The sequence below is a fragment of the Pipistrellus kuhlii genome, unplaced genomic scaffold (assembly GCF_014108245.1).
Source record: "Pipistrellus kuhlii isolate mPipKuh1 unplaced genomic scaffold, mPipKuh1.p scaffold_m20_p_48, whole genome shotgun sequence".
NCBI classification, from domain to species: Eukaryota; Metazoa; Chordata; class Mammalia; order Chiroptera; family Vespertilionidae; genus Pipistrellus; species Pipistrellus kuhlii.
Window position 1 is genome coordinate 1,688,422 of NW_023425549.1, and position 23,480 is coordinate 1,711,901.

The 23,480-nt window shown below is 61.2% G+C and overlaps 2 protein-coding genes across 4 annotated transcripts; both read left to right on the plus strand.

Annotated features, from left to right (window-relative positions):
* The first annotated feature begins 244 nt into the window (after positions 1-244).
* Positions 245-8,175, plus strand: SPNS1 (sphingolipid transporter 1 (putative)). Of its 3 annotated transcripts, none has more exons than XM_036412928.2 (13): positions 245-386; positions 609-898; positions 986-1,051; positions 2,716-2,852; positions 3,927-4,078; positions 4,165-4,231; positions 4,935-5,080; positions 5,809-5,964; positions 6,251-6,440; positions 6,736-6,801; positions 7,089-7,187; positions 7,496-7,667; positions 7,886-8,175. In XM_036412928.2, exons 2-13 carry the CDS (start codon positions 658-660, stop codon positions 7,978-7,980), a joined length of 1,587 nt encoding a protein of 528 aa, XP_036268821.1. In that variant the 5' UTR covers positions 245-386; positions 609-657; the 3' UTR covers positions 7,981-8,175. The 3 variants fall into 3 exon arrangements, with proteins under 3 accessions (XP_036268821.1, XP_045428384.1, XP_045428383.1); XM_045572427.1 differs by having other exon boundaries at positions 270-366; XM_045572428.1 differs by lacking the exon at positions 2,716-2,852.
* A 271-nt stretch (positions 8,176-8,446) lies between these two features.
* On the plus strand, positions 8,447-13,333 carry LAT (linker for activation of T cells). Its single transcript, XM_045572429.1, is given in 12 exon segments — positions 8,447-9,068; positions 9,224-9,251; positions 9,344-9,375; positions 9,626-9,701; positions 9,840-9,904; positions 10,001-10,074; positions 10,077-10,177; positions 10,254-10,366; positions 12,139-12,201; positions 12,370-12,432; positions 12,520-12,604; positions 12,773-13,333. Coding segments are annotated over 11 exon segments (798 nt in total). The 5' UTR covers positions 8,447-8,965; the 3' UTR covers positions 12,600-12,604; positions 12,773-13,333.
* The last annotated feature ends 10,147 nt before the right edge of the window (positions 13,334-23,480 follow it).

Sequence of the window (23,480 nt, forward strand, 5' to 3'; positions counted from 1 at the left end):
ACTGGTTATTAATGGCTCTGGGGTGGCCCCCTCTTCTCCATCGCCCCCTCGTGGTAGCTGCTGGAGCTCTGCCTGCCTTTGGGACGGCGGTCTCCGCGGCAGAGGTGCTCCCGCGCGCCGAGGTCCCGCGGAGCCTGAGACGCGCTCCCCGGTCACCCAGGCAACAGGCGGCGGTCACGTGGGGCGGGAGCCCGAGGCGCAGTCCTGGGAGCATGCGCTGCCGCGGCCTCGGCCGTCGGGGGCGGGTCATGTGTCACCGGCTCGCACGCGGCGGCGGCCGCAGCCCCTGCCCCGTCGTCACATGACCGGCTTCTCGGCATCATGGCGGCGGCCGTGCTGCAGCGCTGGGGTTGAGCAGCAGCCAGTGTAGGGGGCTCCTGCCCGGGGTGAGGGTGGCTCCCCTTGGGGGGCGGGGCGGGTCAGGCCCTGCTCGGCCCCCTCAGCCCTCCCCGGACGTCACCCGATTCCACGCGCCCCCTCCGCGCGGGGTCTGCGGGCCGGGGAGCGGGGCGGGCCCGGGTTCCATCCCAGCCGCGCTCTGGGCGGCTCCTGCCCTCCTCGGCGCCCGGGCTCCCTCCAGCCTCATTCCCCGCCTCCTCTCCCCGCAGGTGGCATCGCCGGTGGGACCAGAGCGCGGGCGGGCGCGGCCCCGGGACCATGGCTGGGTCCGAGCACGAGCCCTTCCTCAGCCAGGCCGATGACACCGCCGACGGGCCGGCGCCCGGCGCCCCGGGGTTCCCGGGCTCCCTGGCGAACCCCAAGGCCGAGGCCCCGGAGGTCCCGGACCCGGAGAAGCTGCAGCGCATCACGGGCGTGTCGGCGGCCCAGTCGGCGCTCATCGTGGCCGTGCTGTGCTACATCAACCTCCTCAACTACATGGACCGCTTCACCGTGGCCGGTACTGGCTCCTGGGGGCCGGGGGGCGGGAGGAGGGGGGCCCACGGTGGGGCTGCCTCGCGGGTCCCATCCTGAGCCTCCTCCCCAGGCGTCCTCCCGGACATCGAGCAGTTCTTCGACATCGGGGACAGCAGCTCCGGCCTCATCCAGACCGGTGAGCGGAGACCCCGCTGGCGCCCAGCAGCCGCTTTCCCTTTCTTGTCCCCCGCAGGGGCTGCACGGGCGGGGGCGTGGGGGCGCAGCGAGGGGAAGGGATGCCCCTTGCTGCTCTGAGCGTTTGGGTTCGTTAGCTCCCTCATTGGAAGAGCAGCCGCTTAGTGTAGGGTGAAGCCAAACCCGGACTTACATGTCAGCGAGCCGCTCACAGGGTGATGGCAGGCAAGGCCCCAACCTCGCTCTTCCCTTGTGGGTGCGATGGAACCAGTAACCGCCCAGACCCCCTCCTGGGGAGGATTACGTGAGCGGATGCCTGTGGAGTGTGCAGGCCCCCTCTGAGAACACTTATGGCGGGCGAGGGTGTCTGGAAGGGGAGGGGTGAGCTTTGTTTGTTCAGAACTGGGGGATTTGTGAGAGAGGGCGAGACAGGGCCAGCTCCTTTCCCTCCCCTCCCTCCTCCGCTGATTTCCTGGGCACCTACTATGGAGGGAGTGGTGGTGACACCCTCAAAACTTGTCCAAGACCCTTTATGCCCATTAAGTCTTCAGAGCCTTCCATCAGCCGAGGGATAGACGTTATTCTTGTTTGGTAGAGGAAGTGGATAGTGTCATCCACGTTTCTATAAAGAAACGGAGGCCTGGAGAAGAGCTAAGACTTGACCCCGGGCCACACCACAAGCGAGAGGCAGGAGAGGAGTTTGAGTCCAGGTCTCGCAATGTTCTCTGCTCCAGTCCAGGCCGATGAGGGGCTGGAAGTGTCTGAGGCAAGGTCTAGGGAAATGAGAACGGGGTCATAGGTCACGGTCTGAAGAGTCGTTGAGTTGGAGAAGAAAGCAGCTCCAGTTGCTTTTTCACCCAACACATGTCCATGGAGCTAGGCCAGATGTTAACGGAAACACAGCGGGTTCAATAAGGCAGTGCCTGTGCTCACGGAGCTGACATTCTGCTGAGCCTGAGGGGGCCCCAGGCCATAAAACCCACACTGGTCCTGAGACAACTTTGTGTAGGAATAGCGTTATGTGAAAACATGGTAGATGCGGTAAAGACTGCATGTGTGGTGGCTGGAAAAGTGTCTGAGCTGGAGCCTAAGCTTGCTAAGCTCTGTGAAGCTCAGGGGAGAGGAGAGAATGTTCTAGAGAGAAATGACAGCCATTGCCAGAAACCTAAGCTGGTATTGAGGTTGGCCATCGGGCCAGTGGGGTGCAGAGAAAGGACAGGATGTGCGTGAGGTGGGAGAGGTGGGGGCGGTTAGGTTGGACAGGGCAGTGTGGCCCGTGGGATGGGGGCAGTGTGAGCTGTGGGATGGGGGCAGTGTGAGCTGTGGGATGGGGGCAGTGTGGGCAGTGGGATGGGGGCAGTGTGGGCAGTGGGATGGGGGGCAGTGTGGGCAGTGGGATGGGGGCAGTGAGGGCCTGGGACGGGGTGCAGTGTGGGCAGTGGGATGGGGTGTGGGTTTTGTTCTTGGCTGGGTGGGAGGAGGGGATGAGTCAGCTGGTCCGTCCATTCCGAGGTGGAAGGTTTGGAAGACCCTGAGCGTGGGGTTGGACTGGCCCTGCAGGAGGCTCGGACAGTTGCTGGGTGGGGAGTTATTCCCCCCGCTCACCGCCCTGAGCCGGCGGGGGAGGGGCGCGGGGGCTGGCTGTGACTCTCTGCTTCCCCTCAGTGTTCATCTCCAGTTACATGGTGTTGGCACCAGTGTTTGGCTACCTGGGTGACAGGTACAATCGGAAGTATCTCATGTGCGGGGGCATTGCCTTCTGGTCCCTGGTGACGCTGGGGTCGTCCTTCATCCCCAGAGAGGTGAGGTCCCACGATGGCTCCCGCTTCCGGCCCCCACTCCCCCATCAGTCTTTGCTTCTGCTCTTTGGAGTCCTGGCATCTTCCTTGGTCCTTGCCATCTTCCCCCTGCCTGCCTGACTGAATCTGCCCGCCCCGTCCTCCCCCTTTCCTTTCAGAGCCTTTCTCCATCACCCCCCGGCCATGGCTCCTTCCACTCAGCACTGCACACTGGCATTTCTTTCTCCCCCGGGGACAAGGCTCACCTGGGCCGCCCTCTGCCCCCCTTCCCTTCCCCTTCCCCTTCCCCTTCCCAGCCAGACTTCCTGAGCGGCCCTGACTGAGCCCCGTCTGGGTGAAGGAGCAGCCCAGGAGAGACTCTCGTCTGCCCGCACTTCCTCTGCCTGCGCCCTTGAGCACAGCCCGCCGAGCTGCTCCCTCTGTTGCCAAAGTCAACAGGGACCTCTCGGTTGCTAAATGCAGCTCCTACTTCCCAGTCCTCTTCTCACTAGGCCTCCTGGGAGCCTCTGGCTCTGTTGACCCACTTCTTCCTTCCGGCAGCTCTTCTACCCTCTGTGACGCCATCCTTCCTTCGGGTGTTCCTCCTGCCTGCTGCTTTGCTCTTTTAATCTCTCCCCCGTCTGTCCTCCTCTCCGCCCCGGACGCTGTCCTCCGCTCTAGGCACTCACGGCACACTCCTTGGGTGATGGTACCCGCCCCCTAGCTGGGGGGCCTTCGCTAGACAGTGAAACCCACCTAAGATGGTGATACACGGTGGGGAGGGGTAGGCGAGAGAGAAAGTAAGGTTTATTTTGCACCTCCTGGGCACAAGGTAAGGAGGAGATCTTTTATTATCCAGTCCTCACAGTAGTTACGTGAAGAAGTTGTTACCCCCTTTTCCAGATTAGGAAACTGAGGCTCAGAGAGGTTACGTTGCTCTCTCAAAGTCACAGCCAGGATGCAAGCTCAGGGCTTTCTGATTCTAAAACCCTGGCCTCTCTCACCACCCCTGCCACCTCCCCACAACTGGCTGGTGAGTTGGCTGGGAGGCTGGCTGTAGGGTGGGGTGCCACCCCCCACCCCCGTCTCGTTCCCCAGCAATTCTGGCTGCTCCTCCTGACGCGGGGCCTGGTGGGGGTCGGGGAAGCCAGTTACTCCACCATCGCGCCCACGCTCATCGCTGACCTCTTCGTGGCAGACCAGCGGAGCCGGATGCTCAGTGTGTTCTACTTCGCCATCCCAGTGGGCAGGTGAGAGGGCGTGGGCCTGCCTGTGGGAGGCAGAGGGCCTGGCATTGGGCATGACCGGCTGTCCCTTCTCTCCCGCCCCGCCCCAGTGGTCTGGGTTACATCGCAGGCTCCAAAGTGAAGGACGTGGCTGGGGACTGGCACTGGGCTCTGAGGGTGAGTCTGGTCACAGCCTGGGGGGAGGTCAGCAACACCTTCACCGGTTCCCCCTCTTTTCAGACACCCCATGTCCAGGCAGCGTTTGCTCTGCCAAGCCTGCAGGCCTGGGTGCCCTCCGTACCAGCCATGTGCTCGACAGAATCTTGGTTGTAGGTGACGGAGCCCATTGTAAGTGCAGGCACCCAAATGGGATGGCATTGGCTCTCAGAAAGGAAAGGAGGGGGAGCGGCAGGTACAGCCGGCTCCAGGCGCCCACAGACAGGCATGCGGCCGCCCTCCTGAGCTCTGCTGTCCTCTCTGCCACCTTTGTTCCCGAGCACGTGGCCCCGAGTGCTTGAGCAATAGTCCATTGGTGTCTGGTTAGGTGAACGTGGTCACATGCCTGCCCTCATGGAATCAGGCCCCAGGCTGGGAAGTTGGCCAAGTCTGGGTTACAGCCCTGCTCCCCACTTGAACCACGTGGATTTAGAGAAGTCGGGGGTGTGGTTTCCCCAGAGAAAGTTAGGGTGCTACTACCGAGGGCGGAGCAGTCAGGCTTGCAGGAATGGGAGTGGCCCCAGAGGCGCCCCCCCTCCCTGGAGCAGGCACTTACCCCCTGGGTGAGGTCTGGGGGCCTGAGTCGCCCTTACACACCTCCCCTTCCTCCCGGCCCAGGGCTGAGCGTGCCTCTGCCGGCCCGTCCTGAAGCCTCTCTCCGCAGGTGACGCCTGGCCTGGGCGTGGTGGCGGTGCTGCTGCTGTTCCTGGTGGTGCGGGAGCCGCCCCGGGGGGCTGTGGAGCGCCACTCGGACTCCCCTCCCCTGAACCCCACCTCGTGGCGGGCGGATCTGCGGGCTCTGGCTAGAAAGTGAGTCCGGTTCCATCCCAACCCCACATCTTAGATCCCCAGGGAGGCCCTGGCCATGACAGCTGGGCTGAAGTTTATGTGGGAGTCGTCATTCTTTGAGAGAGAGAGAGAGAGAGAGAGAGAGAGAGAGAGAGAGAGAGGGAGGGAGGGAGGGAGGGAGATGGATGTGTGGTTGCAGTTATTTATGTGCTCATCGGTTGCGTTTTGTGTGGGACCTGACTGGAGATCGGGCCCATGACTTAGGCATATGGGGGAGATGCGCCAACCTACTGAGCCATCCAGCTGGTCTTCATTTTCTTTCCAGTCCCCTGGCCCAATATCAGCCAGAAATTCAGTCACTACCACCCCCTGTGGCAGCTGCTGGAATTACAGGCCCAGATCCTGGGAGCCAGGACAGCCTCCACACCCAGTGCCCTGACCTCAGAAAGTCAGCCGGGAAGGGGGAACAGAGTCCACTACCTCCGTGGTCGGCAAACTGCGGCTCGCGAGCCACATGCGGCTCTTTGGCCCCTTGAGTGTGGCTCTTTTACAAAATACCACGGCCTGGGCGAGTCTATTTTGAAGAAGTGGCGTTAGAAGAAGTTTAAGTTTAAAAAATGTGGCCCTCAAAAGAAATTTCCATCGTTGTACCGTTGATATTTGGCTCTGTGGAATGATGAGTTTGCCGACCACTGAGCTACCTGGACCTCAGTGGGGTCTGACTTCCTCCCTTCCTCCCGCCGACGCAGCCCGAGCTTCGTCCTGTCCTCCCTCGGCTTCACCGCCGTGGCCTTCGTCACGGGCTCCCTGGCGCTCTGGGCCCCCGCCTTCCTGCTGCGCTCCCGCGTGGTCTTGGGGGAGACGCCGCCCTGTCTCCCCGGAGACTCTTGCTCTTCTTCTGACAGGTACCGGGGGCCGGGACGGGGGCCTCAGGGGCAGGGGTGGCGTGGGAAGAGGGTGACCCAGGCCCAGACAGGAGCGTCTGAGTCTCAGTCCCACACGCTGCTTTCCTCCCGGAGTTTGTTCCCGGTCTGGGAGGCGGTGGGGGAACGTGGTGAACCCTGGGCGGTTGTGCGGGTAGACCTGGGCTGTGAGGGTGCTGGGGTCCCTCTCCTCTCCAGGCCGTAGGAGTGAGGCCCGGGGGCTTTTTGGGGGGACAGACTCGCCCCATGTCCCTCCCTCTGCCCCCAGCCTCGTCTTTGGGCTCATCACCTGCGTGACCGGTGTGCTGGGCGTGGGCCTGGGCGTGGAGGTCAGCCGCCGCCTCCGCCACGCCAACCCCCGGGCTGACCCGCTGGTCTGCGCCGCTGGCCTCCTGGGCTCCGCGCCCTTCCTCTTCCTGTCCGTGGCCTGTGCCCGGGGCAGCATCGTGGCCACTTACGTGAGTAGCCGGCAGGGCCCTGGGGAAGGAGGGGGCGCGGGGGCAGGCCTGGGGCAGCAGCATGGTGCACAGCCAGCGTTGGAGCGGGAATGCCTGGTTCTGAATCTCGGGTCCTGCCCTTCCGAGCTGTGTGACGTTGGGCAAGTGACTTAACCTTTCTGTGCTGCTTCGCCGTTTGTAAAGGGGAATGGTAGTGGCTCCTGTTTCATGTGGTGTGTGAGGACCAATGAGTTAACGGATGGGCCTCCATGTGTTTGCTCTTGTGACGAGCTCAACCCTGCTTCCTGGTCCCCAGGTGTTCATCTTCATTGGGGAGACACTGCTGTCCATGAACTGGGCCATCGTGGCAGACATTCTGCTGGTGAGTAGGTGGGTCGTCCCAGGGCTGCTGGGAGCAGGGAGCGGGGTGGGAGGCTTCACTTGCCTTGAATTTTGGCCTTTACCCCACCTGGCCCCAGAGTGACTTCGCCGTCCAGCCCCAGATGGGCCTATAGCCTGGCCTGCCATCCCCTTTACCCCCGCACACCTCTGAGCGGGGGTTCACCTCTGACCTCTGCGTGGGTTGAAGCCTTGGCCTCACCTTTGCCGTGTGTGTGTGTGTGTGTGTGTGTGTGTGTGTGTGTGTGTCTCCGTCTCCCCCGCCCCCAGTACGTGGTGATCCCTACGAGGCGCTCCACCGCCGAGGCCTTCCAGATTGTGCTGGCCCACCTGCTGGGTGACGCCGGGAGCCCCTACCTCATCGGCCTGGTGAGCACTGCCCGCGGGCCGGGCGGGGGTGGGCCGGGCACCCGGGTTCCTGGCACTGGCCGGCGCGCAGTGGCCAGGGGCCTGAGCCTGGGCGGCATTGGAAGGTCAGGCCCCGCTCTGGCCCCGCACCCCTCACCCGGGGCCCTCAGCTGGACGGAAGGATTTGTCTTCGTGAGTTTCCACAGGAGGCCTGGGCCTCTCTGGGCTCCAGACACCCTCCCCTCCCCGGCTCCAGTCTCTGTTCTTCTGGAGTTTGGGGCGCCCTTTCCAAGACTCTCTCCTGCTTTCCCTTTCCCGTCTCCCCGCAGATGTCCGACCGCCTCCGCCGGAACTGGCCCCCCTCCTTCCTGTCCGAGTTCCGGGCCCTGCAGTTCTCGCTCATGCTCTGCGCCTTCGTCGGCGCGCTGGGCGGGGCGGCCTTCCTGGGCACCGCCATCTTCATCGAGGGCGACCGCCGGCGGGCCCAGCTGCACGTGCAGGGTCAGTGTGCCTTCCTGCCAGCCTCCGGCCGCCCATGTGTCCAGGCCTGTGACCTGGCCCCTCGGGCCACAGGCCTCCCTCACCCGCTCCGGGTCTGCCTGGCAGCAAGCTGCTGCCTGCTGTGCCCGCAGCTCTGGGCCCCCCATCCCCACCGCCCGTGTGTCCCTCAGGCTCGGTGTCCGTCTGCCCAGCCGACCTGGCCCTGACCCTCCCCACAGGTCTGCTGCCTGAGGCCGGCCCCGAGGACGACCGCATCGTGGTGCCTCAGCGAGGCCGCTCCACCCGGGTCCCCGTGTCCAGCGTGCTCATCTGAGGGCCGTCTCGCTGCCTGCACGCCCGGCAGCGCCCGCCCGAACTCGGCCTGGCCCGGCTTCTGAGCGGAGCCTGGGCACGTTCCAGGTCCACACTACACGGGCAGCCAGGCTGCGATGGGTGCGGGAGGGTCCCCCCTCTGCAGCAGCCCCCGGGGCTCGGTGCTATTTGTACTGAATAAAATTTGTAGCCAGAACCTGCCTGCCTGCTTGAGTCTCTGGGTGCTAGGACCCCCTTCCCCTGGAATGTGGGGTGCCCCCTCAGCCCCAAGGCTCCTGGAGGCCGGTGGTCACTCCTGCGGGCTCCTGGGCGGGAGAGCGAGGCTGCAGTGAGCTGGCTCCCTGTGACTGTGAGTCACGCCTCTGCTCCCCCAGGGCCCGCCCTGTGGGAGGCCAGCTGGGGTGCGGGGTGGGCCTTGTGCGGGTGTCAGCCTCCCTCTGCCGCCTCCTGGGGCCCCCGCTGTGGAGGCGCTGCTGGCCGCCTGCCGCTGCGAGTCCTTGTCCGCTGGTGTGAGTGCCCTGGTCCGGAGACCAGCAGACCTGGAGGACCTGGTGGCTCCCGGGCCTCCTCTGCTCTCCCACTGCGGGGTGGGGGTGGGAAGGGGGTAGGTGCAGCCGGCTGAGGAGCCTGATGATTTCCTGCCCTCACCCGGCGCTCACCACAGCTTCCTGCCGCAGGCGGGAGGGCAGGCGCTGAGGAGAGGCGGGCGCCGAGCCCAGGGGCAGGTAGGCCTGGGTGCAGGGTCCGCGCAGGGCGGCTGGTGCCCCAGACTCCGGCCCAGGCCCCGGCCTGACTGCCTTGGGGCCAAGGGTCTTCCAGTCCCGGGCAGGACGGGGATCCAGGTGCTCCAAGGAGGACACGGCTGCCCCTGCCAGGCTCCAGCCTGGTGCCGCTGGTCCCCGCCCCGCTGCCCAGCGCCTGCTCTGCTGCAGCTCTGTGCTGGAGGTACAGCGAGCAGCAGGTCGGGTCCGAGCTCCGTCCTGCAGATGGAGGCAGCCATCCTGCTGCCCCCGGTGCTGGGCCTCCTGCTGCTGCCCCTCTTGGCGGTGCTGCTGCTGGCACTCTGCGTGCGCTGCCGAGAGCTGCCCGGTGAGTGGGGGCTGGTGGGGTGTCCGACGTCCGGACACACGGACAGGGAGGGGGTGCCTCGCTTCATCTAACTGTCCTTAACTCCTGCGTGCCCCCGACTCTGTCACCCTCCCCTCCTCACTGCCTTCCTGCCTCACCGGCCGTCTCTTCCGCAGACGCCTATGACAGTGCTGTGCCTGACAGGTGAGTGCCCCCCTGGCCGGGCAGCTCCCTCATTCCCTGGCGGGCTGGGCCGGGGCGTCTCCTGGTCCCTTACCCGCTGTCTCTCCCGCCAGCCTGCCGAGTAGCATCGTGATCAAGAGGCCTCGTGAGTACTCGGAGGGCCCTCTCCCTTTGGGTGGGGGGAGAGTCCTGGCGTGGGAGCTAGTGTGTGTCCTTGTTCAGGCTGCCTGGGGCCTGCCCGCACGGCCGGGACCTGAGCTGGGGCAGGGAGGGCTGTGGGTTCCCTCAGGCCTGTCCAGGGCACAGGGGCCTCAGGGGGTTAGGCCGCTGTTGAGCCTTGAGGGAAGGGGCGTTGTGTCTGGAGTCACTCCTTCAGCTTGGTCCTGTGTCCTCAGCTACACTAGCCCCCTGGCCACAGGCTGCTGTGACCTCCTGTCCACCCCTGAGCCAGCCAGACCTGCTCCCCATCCCGTAAGTAACCCCTCCACCCCTGCCGCCAAGTCCTGCTCCCTACCCTCCACCTCCTGGGATAGGGGCCTTCTTTCCCCGCTGCAGCCCCCCTGGCCCCAGAGCCCCGTCCCAGGAGTGACCTCTGCCTTTGACCCCCAGGCGATCCCCACGGCCCCCAGGGGGCTCCCACCGCATGCCGTCCGCCCGGCAGGACTCCGACGGCAGTAAGCTGGAGCGGGGCACTGGGGCCCGGGGCTGGGCTGGCGGAGGCTGTGCCCCCTCTCGCCCGGCTCAGTCTCCCTCTCCCCCTCTCTCTGTAGCCAACAGCGTGGCCAGCTATGAGAACGAGGGTGCGTCTGGGCCCCGGGGCCGGGGTAGGGGGCAGGGGGGGGGGCTGGGCCTGGCCGGGCCCGGCTGACCCCGTGTCCTCCCCCAGAGCCGGCCTGTGAGGACGATGATGATGACGATGAGGAGGACTACCACAACGAGGGCTACCTGTGAGTGCCCGCTGGGAGGAAGGGGCCGGGGCCGCGGCCCGCGCTCACCCTTCACCCGTCCCCTGGCTTTCCGCAGAGAGGTGCTTCCTGACACCGTCCCCGCCACGGCCACGGCCACGGCCACGTGCACCGCCGTCCCCGCGGCCGCCGCGCCCAGCAACCCCGGCCTGCGGGACAGCGCCTTCTCCAGTGAGTGGCCTTCCACCGCGGCCCCTCGCTCTGCTCTCCGGGCGTTTCTGCGATGCTGCCACCCTCTGTCCTCTCTCTTCCCTTCTCCTAGCACTCTGGCCTTCAAAAGGTGGGCTTCCGGCTCCGGCCTCCTGAATGCCCCCTTTGCCTCTCCTCTGTCTTCTCCTTTTATCGTCTGCAAGACTCCCTTAACTTTATTCCTCCTTGGCCCTGGGCTGTCCTTTTATTTCATTTGTTCCTCCCGTCGGAAAGCTCTCTCCTGATTCCCGAATGCTCCTTTCTCACAGCTTCCTGTTCTAGGTCACGGAGGCAACGCCGCCTTGTGAATCCTGGGGGATACTGATGTTCGCTTCTCTCCTTGTGTCTCTGTGCTTCTGGAATTTTCCTTCTGCTTCCTGTTTCCTCTGAGCTGCTCTTCCCTCTGTGCTTGGTCACGTCCTGCCTGGGAGGCGTTCTCCTCCGGGTCTGTGATCTGCGGGGTCCCTGACGCTCCTCTCTGCTCAGGCCCCGGGCCTCCCTGCTACACGCTGGCCGCGTCTGCCACCAGATCCCCAGCTGTCCCCTCTCTCTGAGCGCCACAGTGTCTGCCCCAAGAGCTTTCCTTCCTTCCTTCGTCCCCCGACTCCTCTGTGCTACTTCCTGGCGCCTCTGATACGACAGCCAACGAGGGAGAATCGTGATGAAAAAGCTAACGTTACTGAGCACCCACTGTGCCCTGCTAAGAGTTCACGCCTGTGAGCTTGTGAAGCCTCCCCGTCCGCGTGTGCCTCAGCCTCCCGTCTGCTCGATGGCGGCGCTGGCTTATCTACCAGACGCCGGCAGCACACACTGCTCACCACTCACACTCAGTGTTCGCGGCCTTGGTCTGCGCAGCACCTCACGAGATGGGAGTCACTCAGCCCATCTCACAGACGAGGAAACTGAGGCCCAGCGAGGCAGGAGGGCTGGTCTGAGGTTACGAGGTCAGTTAGTGGTGAAACTGGATCTGAGCCTGGGCCGTCCGGCTCCCAAGCCCGTCTTGTCCACATGCTCGCAGAGAAACAAGATGGTATCAGTGGCAAGATGTGCTCCGAAGGGGCTAGGACAGAGCCCCTTCAACAAATTATCTTTGTTGCTACCTTATAACTGTAATTTTGCTATTGTTATGAATTGTCTTGCAAATATCTGTGTTTTTTGATTTCGATGGTCTTAGGTGGCCCTGCTAGCGGTTCTCAGCCTGTGGGTCCCGACTATAAAGCCTAAGACCATCGGGAAACACAGATATTTACATTAAGTTATGAAGTAGCAACAAAAATTACAGTTACAAAGTAGCAACGAAAACAATGTTATGGCTGGGGGTCACCACAGCGTGAGGAGCTGTGTGAAAGGGTCGTGGCGTTAGGAAGGTTGGGAACCGCTGGACTAGGACCAAAGTGGGAGGAAGGGCCAGCCGGGCGATGGCCCCTCTGATGGGCCCAGCCCTGGGGGATCTCCCTCCACAGGTGCCTCCCAGCCCCGCCGCTCTGCGCTGCCCACGCCATCTCTCCTCTCTCGGTCGCATCCCCTTTCATCCGCTCTGGTCAGACTGCCTGTTCTCGCCATTGCCACTGCCTTTGTTGGCCCTTCAGGCCATTGACTGCGCTGGTGGGCACCTCCCCGCCTCCCTCTGGGCCGCTGTGGGCCAGTGTCTGGGCATCGGAGCAGGAGTCCTGGCTGGTTTTGTTGAATCTGGGGCCGGGCCGGGGTGTCTGCCCAGAGGCCCTGGGTAAGCCGGCCCCGCTGCTTTTCCACAGTGGAGTCCGGGGAGGACTATGTGAACGTTCCCGAGAGCGAGGAGAGTGCCGACTTGTCTCTGGGTGAGTGGCCGGTGCCCCCAGTGCCCTCCCTTCCCCTGGCCCTGCCACCCCAGCCCACTGCCAGTGTGGCCGTGCCCACAGCCGTTCTGTGGCTCTGTCCCCCTTGGTCTGCTGTCCTCTGCCCTCTCGCCCAGTGTGGCTGTCCCTCCTTCTGACCTGTCCCCGCAGATGGGAGCCGGGAGTATGTGAACGTGTCCGAGGACCTGCAGCCCACCGAGAGGACTGAGGCTGGTATGTGCCAGCGGAGCGCGGGAACGGGGGCTCCCTGGGTTGGGGGACAGTGTGTGAGGTGAAGACCAACCTCCTCTCCCCCTACAGCCACCTTGAGTTCCCAGGAGGCAGAGGAAGAGGAGGAAGAGGGTGCCCCAGATTATGAAAATCTGCAGGAGCTTCAGTGAGACCTGTGAGAGCCGGGCCTGCCCTGCCCTGGGTCTGAGGGCTCCTGACCCTCCCTCAAGTCCCTGCCCCACCTCCTCAGCCTCTCCTCCCTGATTCTGGGGACGCCTCGGACAGCCCTCCCCTGCCACCTCCTGACCCGTGGCCCCCCTGTCTCTTCCCTGCTCTGTTTCAGCATGAGGCGTGCTGTCCTAGAGCTGCCTTCCCGGGAGGGCTGAGCTGGGCAGCTGGAAGGCCCACGTGGCGCCACACCCTGGCTCCAGCCTGACAACAGCCTGAGAATTTCCCCCCTAACTTATTGTCACTTTGGGGTCCAGTCTGGGTCCCCCAGCGCTGCACCTTCTGACACAGCCTGAGAATCAAGGGCCTCGGCCCACGGCCCTGCTCTGTACAGAATAAAGGCTGGCCTGGTCTGTAGCTCTTGGCTCTGGGGACCCCGTGGCGGGTCAGGGTGAGGGGGCAGAGGGTCTGCATGTGTGAGCAACCGAGAGCCCAGGCCAGGTCGCCTCTGAACGAGGCAGGTATGGCCCATCCTGCGCTTTGGCCCTGACGCACGTCCCTGCGCCAGTGCACGGAGGAGGCTGTGCTGGGGGGAGCGGCTGGAGGCCACTGGGCGGGCCCTGGAGCAGCCCTCCCTGCCGCCCGCTTCCCCGTCTTTGAAAGAGGACTTGGTGACTTTGAAAAGCTTTGTTAGTTTCTACCTTCCGTGGTTCTCAATAAAACAGAACTTTAAAATGGTCTAAGCTCGCCCTGGCTGGTTTGGCTCAGTGGATAGAGCATTGGCCTGCGGACTGGAGGGTCCCAGGTTCGATTCCGGTCAAGGGCACATGCCTGGTTTTGGGCTTGGTCCCCAGTGGGACGTGTGTAGGGGGCAGCCAATCAGTGAGTCTCATCATTGATATTTCTAGCTCTCTCCCCCTGTCCCTTCCTCTCTGAAATAAATAAAAATATATATTTAAAAAACTGTCTAAGCAGCTGAAAACGTTTGTGTGCAGTACTTTCCTGACTCGGGTGTGCAGACGGCTCACCTGGAGGTTTTTCCAAAAAGCGGTGCTGCCCAGGGCCTTGTCCTCTGACTGGGAGGTTAGGCAGGGCCTGAGGGGTTCCGACGCTGCTTCCAAAAGCCGCTCTGAGGAGCAGGGCGGGTGCTGGCCGTGGCTCCCGCGTGGGCATGTAGGACCGCCGGGGACGGGGGCAGGAATGTGGTGAAGCTGGAGGGATGTCGCCCTGGAGCCCCCCCCCCGCCCCCCCGGAGACTGGCCACTGACGCGGAGGGGAGTGGCCCCGAGCGGGATGGACCAGCTCCTGCTCAGTCCTGGAGCCCTCACACCTGGAGTGACATCCCTCAGACGTCCCAGTTATGTGGCCAGTAGTGGCCGTTTCCGCCCACTGGCTGCACTGGGGCTTCTGTGGCCACAGCGAAGTCGCCCTGAGTGACGAGGTGGTTGGCGTCCGAAGATGTTCACAACAGCTTCTCTTCATGGAGCTCCTGCTCGTTTTCATGCTTTTCTCCCGGAATCCTCACTCGCCTGCTGCTGGCTCCCGTGGGGCTCCGTGTCCGGGAAACAGGCTCAGGGAGGAGTGGTGCGCAGTGTCGGCTGGCCCAGAGGGGAAGCCCTCACGGCCCAAGGGCAGCAGTGAGGGAAGGGATGGACTGGCTGGACGTCAAAGAGTCATTTGCTTGGGGGATGGACATGGGTGGAGGGAGCTCATGGGGCTGGGCTGAGGGACAGAACCGGGTTGCCGTCAGGGTAGGTGGCACTAGCACCGGGAGAGCAGTGCGGCAGCAGCAGCAGCGAGGCTGCAGACGGCGTGTCCCTTTCCCAGCGCATTCCTGGGGAGGGACCTGACTGGCGGGCGGGCTAAGGGGGCAGCACGAGGCTCCGGGCTGCTTGGGGATGGCTGGTCACCAGCAGAATGGACACGCACCAGCGGGACTCACCAGTGGATAAAAATGAGCAAGACCAGCACCTGTCACCTCCAATAACTATAAAGGAGAACCAGTTATTTTATTTATACAAAGCTAAAAAAAAAAAAAAAAATGAAAAAGCTATACATTGCCCTGACCGGTTTGGCTCAGTGGATAGAGCATTGGCCTGCAGACTGAAAGGTCCCAGGTTCGATTCCCGTCAAGGGCATGTACCTTGGTTGTGGGCACATACCCAGAAGGGGGTGTGCAGGGGTCAGCTGATTGATGTTTCTAACTATCCCTCCCCCTTCCTTTCTGTGGGAAAAAAAAAAATTATACACACACACACACACACACACACACCCTGTTTCCCCGAAAATAAGACAGTGTCTTATATTAATTTTTGCTCTCAAAGATGTGCTAGGTCTTATTTTCAGGGGATGTCTTATTTTTCCATGAAAAAGAATACGGTACACATTTATTGTTAAATGAAAATAAAGGAAATTTATTACCTGTATACGGTACGGTAGTACGGTAGTTGTCAACACAAACCAGACAAACTGTGAATTCTACAGTATCAAGAATTTACTCATTTGTTCAATGACAATCATGTCATCATCTTCTGCAACATCATCATAACAATCCAATTCCTGAATTTCCTGGCGAATTTCTTGTGACTCCATTTCTTTCAGAATCAGTGGACCAAATCTCTCATGTTTAGCCTATGGGGGGGGGAGGGGCCTTATTTTTGGGGGGATGCCTTATATTTCACTCAGAAGGAAACCTGTAAGTAGGTCTTATTTTCGGAGGATGTCTTATTTTCGGGGAAACATGATATATATATGGAAGGATACATATTATGGCTGGATATCAGGATAGGCAAAGATTCTTCTCTCAGGAATCCCAAATTCAGGGGAGGTGACCCTGGGGCAAGCAATGGGGGGGGGGGGTATTGGGAAGGAGTTCAGGAAGGCCTTAATGATACATGTAATGTCCTTTTCAAATTTTTATATATTGATGAGAGAGAGAGAGAGAGAGAGAGAGAGAGAGAGAGAGAGGTCGATTTGTTGTTCCATTTAGTACTGCATTCATTGGTTGATTTATTTAATTTACTTTTTTGGCTGATTCTTCAATGTGCCCTGATGGGGATCGAACTCAGAACCTTGGTGTAGGGGACACGATGTTCTAACCAACTGAGGTGCCTGGTCAGGCCCATATGCCTTATTCTTAAGCAGAGCTGGATGCGCAGTATTTGGTATATGATTCTCTTGTTTCCATAACTGAGTGATTTCATAAGAAGAAGGGAGACCAGGGCCCAAGCAGGGAATGGTTGGGGGCGGGAGGGTGGGCAGCTCCAGGAGGCTGTCACTGGTCTTTTGGGGCCAAGTGGTGCTGCGAATGGCACTCCGGGACTTAGAGCAGCCTGAGCAAAGGTGCTGAGGGGACACTCGCGGAGTGGCAGGGCCGGTGGAGACAGGCGGTAGCTGAGGACAGGTTGCCTGGCTCCGAGCTCGGCATGGGGCAGCTAGGGGCCCTGGCGTGCTCTGGTGGGCTGGGGGGGTGGGGGGCACTGAGGCACTGAGCAGCTCCCATTGTGTCTCTTGGCCCAGCAAGAGGAGGTGGCTTTGCTTCCACAGCCGGTGAGCCAGGCAGCGGGAGAGGCAGAGATGGCTCTCCTCTCCGGGCCTGAGGGGGCGGGGGCGGGGGAGGGGAAGGTAGATTCAGTGATAAGAGTTTTCCCGAATTGCTGGGGCTTCTAGAGGCCACGGGAGGGAGCAGCAGTCCTGAGGCCGGTCCTGAGAGGTGGTCCCTGGCGGGCGGGCGGGTGGGGGTGGGTGCGTTGTAGAGGCGTGGGGTCTCCAGCCCTCCTGCCAGAGAGGGCTGTTTACTCCGCCCTCCCAGGAGCCGCGAGGAGGGCTGCTTCTGCCCGTCAGGCCGCCCAGGCACTGGGGCTCCCAGGGCCAGAGCAGGCTGAGCGGAGGGAGCAGGCTGCCCGGGGGGCTGTGTGTCCCAGGAGAAGCTTCTCCAGGAGGAACTGTGCAGGTGGAATCCCGGGAAAGCCCGTTCTCCAGTTCCCCTCTGGAGGGTCAAAGTTCGCCTGATCGGCTGGTGGCTGAGAGGTCCTGTAATAATGTCTCTGCTTCTCTTTGCCTGACCTGGCGTTTCCCAAGCTCCTTTGACTGCAGAACCTTTAAAAATGTCATGAACAACAAAACACACCAGCTGAGAGAGAGAAAACCACTGTAAAGATGTCGTTGGCATCCCTGGAAGACAGCTTCCGCAGCCAGCATGTGCTCCTCCTCCTCCTCTTCCTGCTCCTCCTCCCAGCGAGGCCTCTGGTGCAAACCCTGTCTGACACGCCTTGTGCTCACCACTCCTCCTCCCACCCGGCCGCTCCTCCACCGGCTCCTCCACCCTCCTGCCCGCTCCTCCACCCTCTCCTCCACCTGCCCACTCCGCCACCCTCTCCTCCACCTGCCCACTCCTCCACCCTCTCCTCCACCTGCCCACTCCTCCACCCTCTCCTCCACCTGCCCACTCCTCCTCCTCCCACCCGCCTGCTCCTCCACCCACCCACCTGCTCCTCCACCTGCCCTCCTGCTCCTCCACCTGCCCTCCTGCTCCTCCTCCACTTGCCCTCTCCCTCCTCCACCCGTCCGCTCCTTCATCCGCCTGCCAGCTCCTCCACCCACCCGCACGCAGAGGCCGAGAGAACTCCTGTGGTGGGCCACCCAGCTCCCCCGGGGCGGCCCACACAGCTCCGATGCCCTTCCAGCTCCGCCGGCCCCGGCCCTCGGGGAAATCTCTCGGGGAAATCCTGGGCTCCCCTCGCTCTTGGTTTATGGTGTCAGTGGCTCGGGGCTGGCGAGTATTCCAGGAAGGGGACTGCTTTCGGTGGCGCGTGCCCTGGAGACAGCCACTCCGCCAGCAGCTCTCGGGGCGGTGGGGGCTTTTGAGGACTTTGGGCTTCAATGTGAAGACCTTCTGGGCCCCTCGCCCCAAAGGCTCCCTGACAATGACGGACCAGGAGGCTGGCTGGGGGAAGGCGGGACACGCAGGTGCGGCTGACGCCGAGGCCCGAACAGTGTCACCACGTCTAGTCTCCCCCTCCTTTCTCTGTGGACTCCATCTTCCGTTCTCCGCGTGCTCAGCCGAGGTTCCAGCAGCTCCACGCCCGACCAGACTACCCTCCTTGGGCCGAAATCTCCGCGTCTGCAGCCAAGCCCCAAACTTACACTCTCATGGCTCTGGCTGGGGATACAGGACATGGACCGGTCACTGGCCAGGAGAACGTCATGTGCTGACTTAGGCCTGTGCCATATGCCTCACCTCCAGCTCTGAGGGACGGAGATGGGGAAGGCACCCCCAAATCCGGCTCTTGCTGGCCGAAGGGAAGGGGCTGTTGAGATGCATCCATTCCACATTTTCTGTGCGCCACACCCACTATCTCACTGTCTCACACCTTCCTGCCTGGGAGGGAGGAAAAGGAACAGGCCCACAGAGGGTAAGCGATCTGCTGAAGGTCACAGAGCAGACCCCAAAGCTCCCTGTGGCAGTGAGCCTGCCCGGGCGGAGGGAGGCAGGCAGGCCGTGTGCCCGCTGAAGTCGGGGCTGTGGGGGAGGGGAACGTGCCCACCGGTCTCTTCATCAAACAGGCGAACAAGAGAAAATCAAATGCGCGCACATGTACGGGGACGCCACACACACAGAGCGAGAGGCCCGCATGGCGAGAGGCTCAGACGAAGGAACACGGGCGCCCATGACCTTCTGAGTGAGGGGTGGGGTGAGGCGCTGGGGCCTCACAGGTCCTTGTAGGATAAGAGGAGCAGGTGCTCAGTGGCTGGTGGTTTCCCTGCCCTCAGAGAAGTCAGGAGGCATCTCTGATAGTCTCTCACTGCGGGCAAGGCCCCGGTTCAGGTTCTAGGTCTTCTGGGTGGTTGGGGAGGGGCAGAAGGTTCTCGTAAACCAGAAGCTAAACTGCCTTTTGCTCAAAATACAAATGCCACAGGGCACACCTTGGAGTGACTCTTTCCGACCCCCACAGTGTGAAAGGAGACAGCAAAGAGGCAAGCCGAAGGAGAGAGTCCACAGACAGGGCTTCTCCCGAGCCTGGGCCTCTGAGAGCCCTCTCCGGGGGGCAGGGTGCAGAGGGCACTGGGAAGGAGAAGCAGCGGGAGAGGAGCAAGGCGGGGACTCAGCTTCTGAGCTGGCGGGTGGAGGCCCTGGACCATCTGGTGGGGAACAGCCCCCCTCGGTGGCTCAGCCGGGGGTTAACTAACACCCTCCTCCAGCTCCCGGAGTCATTTGCGAATGAAAGGGCCCTGACTCATCTAGACAGGATGCCGGGCAGCGACCTTCCCACTCGCAGCTCCCACCGTGCCCGGCGCACCACACACTTCACACGCGTCCGGCTCTTACTGGAACACTGAGTCAGTTCTCGCTATCACGCTTTCGCAGGGAGGAAACTGAGGCTCAGCACAGGTGGCCCGACCAGACCGGGTGCTGGCGCTCTCCCCGAGGCCAAGGCGGCCTGCTCCCAGCGCCTCCCTCTCCCCCTCCAGCCCCCAGGCTCTCTCCCCACCTGACCTCTGACCCGGGGCCGGGACTCTGGCCTGGGGCCGCGGCTGACCCCTCTCTGGAGGACATGGCTGTGACTCTGAGGGGCGGGCGCATGGAGCACTGCGGCCCCTTGGGGCTGGGGGCCTTGCGCTCCCGGGAAGAGGGGCTGTGGGCTTCTGGCTTCCTCCCGGCCCCTCCTGCCCACACGCCCAGGCCCGCATCCCGGCAGCCTCTGTGCACCTGGAGGGCCTCTCGGCATTCTCACCCTCTCCCACGTGGCTCTCAGGCTCACCAACTTTCTTTCTCTTTCCGGGACCTCCCCGACACCCCACACCCGCACTCTGGCCCCCTTTCTCCCTGCCCCACCTGCTGCTTTTGTCCGGGCCTCAGTCTCTCCCTCCTGACCCCCCTTTTCCCTGTGTGTCTCGGGGTCACCCAGTCCCCTTCCTGGCCCTGTGCTCTCTCCGTCCTCTGTCTCTGCCCTGCCTCTCTTTGTCTCTGTCTTGGATTCTCTCTCTCTATCTCTCCCCCCACACACCCTCCCTCCCTCTCTCATCTCTCTCTCTGTGATCTCTCTCCTGTCTCCCGGCCCCTCCCTCCCCACATCCTGAGTCGTCTTTGGGGAACCGGAAATCTGGGGGATCAGAGAGATACCAGGAGGCTCAGCTGCTGCCTCCGAGAGATAGTGTGTGCGTGTGTGTGTGTGTGTGTGTGTGTGTGTGTGTTGGGGGCGGGGGAGGGGGGACTGGGGCTGGATCGGGGAGCCCAGAATCCGCTGCGTCTCCCTCTGGGCCCTGGCGCACAGAGAAGGTGGAATCCTGTCACTTCTCGGGGCTCAGTGCCGTCCTCCGTGGTCGGGGCTGCTGGCCCACCGCCCAGCAGGTTGGGCAAGAATCGAACCAAACCAGGCCGCCTGGCCAGAGCGAGGCTCAGAAAGGCCCGGGACTGGGGGCCGGCGGGGGGCACGCTGGGGCACCTGAGGGTGAGGTTGGCTGGGGCTGTGAGGGGCTGAGGACGGGGACCCCCAGGTGCGCCCGGCCAGTCCCCTCGCCTCAAACCTCAGCGGCCCCATCTGCACCACGGTTGGCAGCACGCATTGTGTGACGGGTCCTGCCTGCTATTCCCCGTTTTAATTCTCACAGCATTCCTGTGAGCTGGGCACTTTACAGAAGGGGAAGCTGAGGCACGGAGAAGCGCGCTCCGCCCGCCCCTCCTCCCTCCCCCCATGGCCTGCCCGAGGCCATGTGGTCAGTCAGCAGCCACAGAGCAGGGACTCCGGCAGCCCCAGAGCCGAGGATGCAGGTCGGGGGCGGGGGCGTTGAGGCGGCTCCAGGCCGGGGAGACCCTGCGCTCCTGGTAGCCAGCAGCAGAGAGCACCTGCTGCGGGTTCAGAGGGTGCCTGGAGCGGAGCCGGGCCGGAGGGACAGGACCGGCTGAGAGCCCGACAGTGAGGGTCAGCCCTGCGGAGGGGCAGGCGGCTGTGCCCAGCTCCCGGAGTGCTGCCAGCAGGACCCTGGCTTGACTTCCAACTGCCCCTCAGTCTCTGGTCACTTGCATCAAGCCCCTGGCCCAGCCCAGGCCCCACATCACTCCCAGCTGCCTGGGGACCTGGGGCGGGGGGCCGGGGAGGGGTTCTTCCCACGAGTGAAGAGGGGCCCAGGCCCTGCAGAGCCCCATTGTGGTCCCCCTACAATACAGGGAGGGCCGCGGCCTGTGGAGCCTCCTTCTCCCAGGCCCCCTCCCCGCCCTGACTGGGAGCCAGCCGCCCCTCCCACAGGCCTCGCTCCTGCCCTGCCCCACCCTGGGCCCTGCTGAGGGGTTGAGGGCTCAGCAGGTTGGTGGATAAAAGCCGTCCAAGGAGCTCACGGGTTCAGCAGACACGGTACCACGTGGCACATCCGTTTTGAGGCTGGCTGTTCACTCAGCCGCCCTCCAGGGCAAAATAGTTTGTTGGCTTTATTTATTTATTTATTTATTTATTTATTTATTTATTATTTAAAGAATATTTTATTGATATCAGAGAGGAAAGGAGAGGGGGAGAGAGAGAGAGAAAAAAAAATTAACGATGAGAGAGAATCACTGATTGGCTGCCTTACTGGGGATTGAGCCTGCAACCTGGCACGTACCCTAACAGGGAATGGAACATGGGGCCCTTCAGTCCGCAGGTTGATGCTCTATCCACTGAGCCAAACCAGCCAGGGCTAATTTATTTTTTATCATGAAAGATAATGATACAGCAGAAACCGGTTTGGCTCAGGACTGAAGGGTCCCTCGGACTGAAAGGTCCCAGGTTTGATTCCGGTCAGGGGCATGTACATTGGTTTTGGGCACATCCCCAGTGGGGAGAGGGGTGCGCAAGAGGCAGCTGGTTGATGTTTCTCTCTCATCGACGTTTCTAGCTCTCTCTGTAAAAAAAATCAATAAAATATATTAAAAAAAAAAAAAGAAAGATAATGATACGTTTGAACTCACAAAGCAAGTTTATCTGTTTCCTGCACACGGGCTGCTGGCAGTACTTGAGCCGTCCCCGTCACCCTGGCTGCCTGTGTCGGTCACGCTGGCCTTTCTCCGCTGTCCACCGGCAGGCTGCTCCTTCCTGCCATCGAGTCTTCTTCGCTCGGTCTCCTCTGCGGGAGCTGCCCCACGCCCTCCCCGGCCCCTCTCCTGCTGCTCCCTGCAAGCGTGTCCCCCTCCCAGCCACCGCACCCCGTCGCCCAGTGAACTGGGTCACAATGGCCATCTTTTTGTACCTCTGCCACGCTCATCCTGTCACGCTCTCATGGTGAGCTCCCTGCCCGGCCCTGTCAGGGTCCGAGAGCGGGCGTGGAGCCGGTGCCCGTAAACACTGTCGAAGGGATGAAGGAAACGAGGTCTCAGGGAAGGAAGCCTGGGGGCCCCCGAGTCACACGTTCCCTCGGTCCCTGCAGCCCGCGTCCACGCCCGGCCGCGGGGAAGCGCTCTCTGAAGGAGAGATTGCAGACTGGTGGCCCCCATACTGGTTAAGCTGTTTTTAATTGTGGCGAGAGAAACAGAAAACGCCCCATTTTCACTAATTTTAGGTGTACAGTTCAGTAATCTTTTAAAAAATATATAACTTCTATTGTTGATAGTATTACAGATATCTTCCCTTTCTCCACCTTCCCCCACTCCTCCCAGCCCCTACCCCCACCACTCAGCAGTCTGAGGTATATTCACAGTGTGAAGACATCACCAGAGCATTTCGATCCCGCAAAACTAAAATATACCCACAGCCAAACAGCAACTCACCACCATTCTACTTTCTGTTTCTATCACTCAACTGCTGTGGAGCCAAACATAAATATATTTTTATTGATTTCAGAGAGGAAGGGAGAAGTAGAGAGAGATAGCAACGTCAATGATGAGAGAGAATCATCGATCCGCTGCCTCCTGCATGCCCACCACCTGGGGATCTAGTCTGCCATCTGGGCATGTGCCCTGATTGGGTATCGGACCCTGACCTCCCGGTTTATAGGCCGACGATCAACCACTGAGCCACACCGGCTGGGCAGTATTGCTTATGATTGACTTATTTCACTTAGCAGGGTGTCCTCCAGGTAGCCCTGACATGTACACATTGTATAAGTGTATGCACCACGTTTTGTTTTCCATTCATCTGATGATGGACACTTGAGTTGCCTCTGCCTCTTAGTTACTGTGAATAATGCTGTTATGAATGAGGGTGTGCAAATATCTCTCTGAGATCCTGCTCTTCATTCTTTGGGGTATATACCCAAAGTGGAATTGCTGAATCATATGGTAATTCTATTTTTAACTTTTTGAAGAACTTCCTTGCTATTATATTTTCATAGTGACTGCACCATTTTACATTCCATCAACAGGGCACAGGGTTCCAATTTCACTGAAGCCTCACCAACACTTTTATTTTCATTGCAGTTCTCTTAATTGGTATGTTACCTTAATATATATATATATATATATATATATATATATATATTATTATTATTATTATTATTATTATTGATTTTTTACAGAGAGGAAGAGAGAGGGATAGAGAGTTAGAAACATCGATGAGAGAGAAACATCGATCAGCTGCCTCCTGCACATTCCCTACTGGGTATGTGCCTGCAACCAAGGTACATGCTCTTGACTGGGATCAAACATGGGACCCTTCAGTCCGCAGGCCGACGCTCTATCCACTGAGCCAAACCGGTTAGGGCTGGTCTGATATCTTATTGTGGTTTTTGTTTGTTTGTTTGTTTGTTAACCCTCACCTAAGGATATTTTTCCATTGATTTTTTAGGGAGAGTGGGAGAGAGGGGGAAAGAGACACAGCGATGGGAGAGAAGCACATTGATTGGTTGCTTCCTGCATGAGCCCCAACCAGGGCCCAGACTGGGGAGGAGCCTATAACCAAGGTAGGTGCCCTGATGGG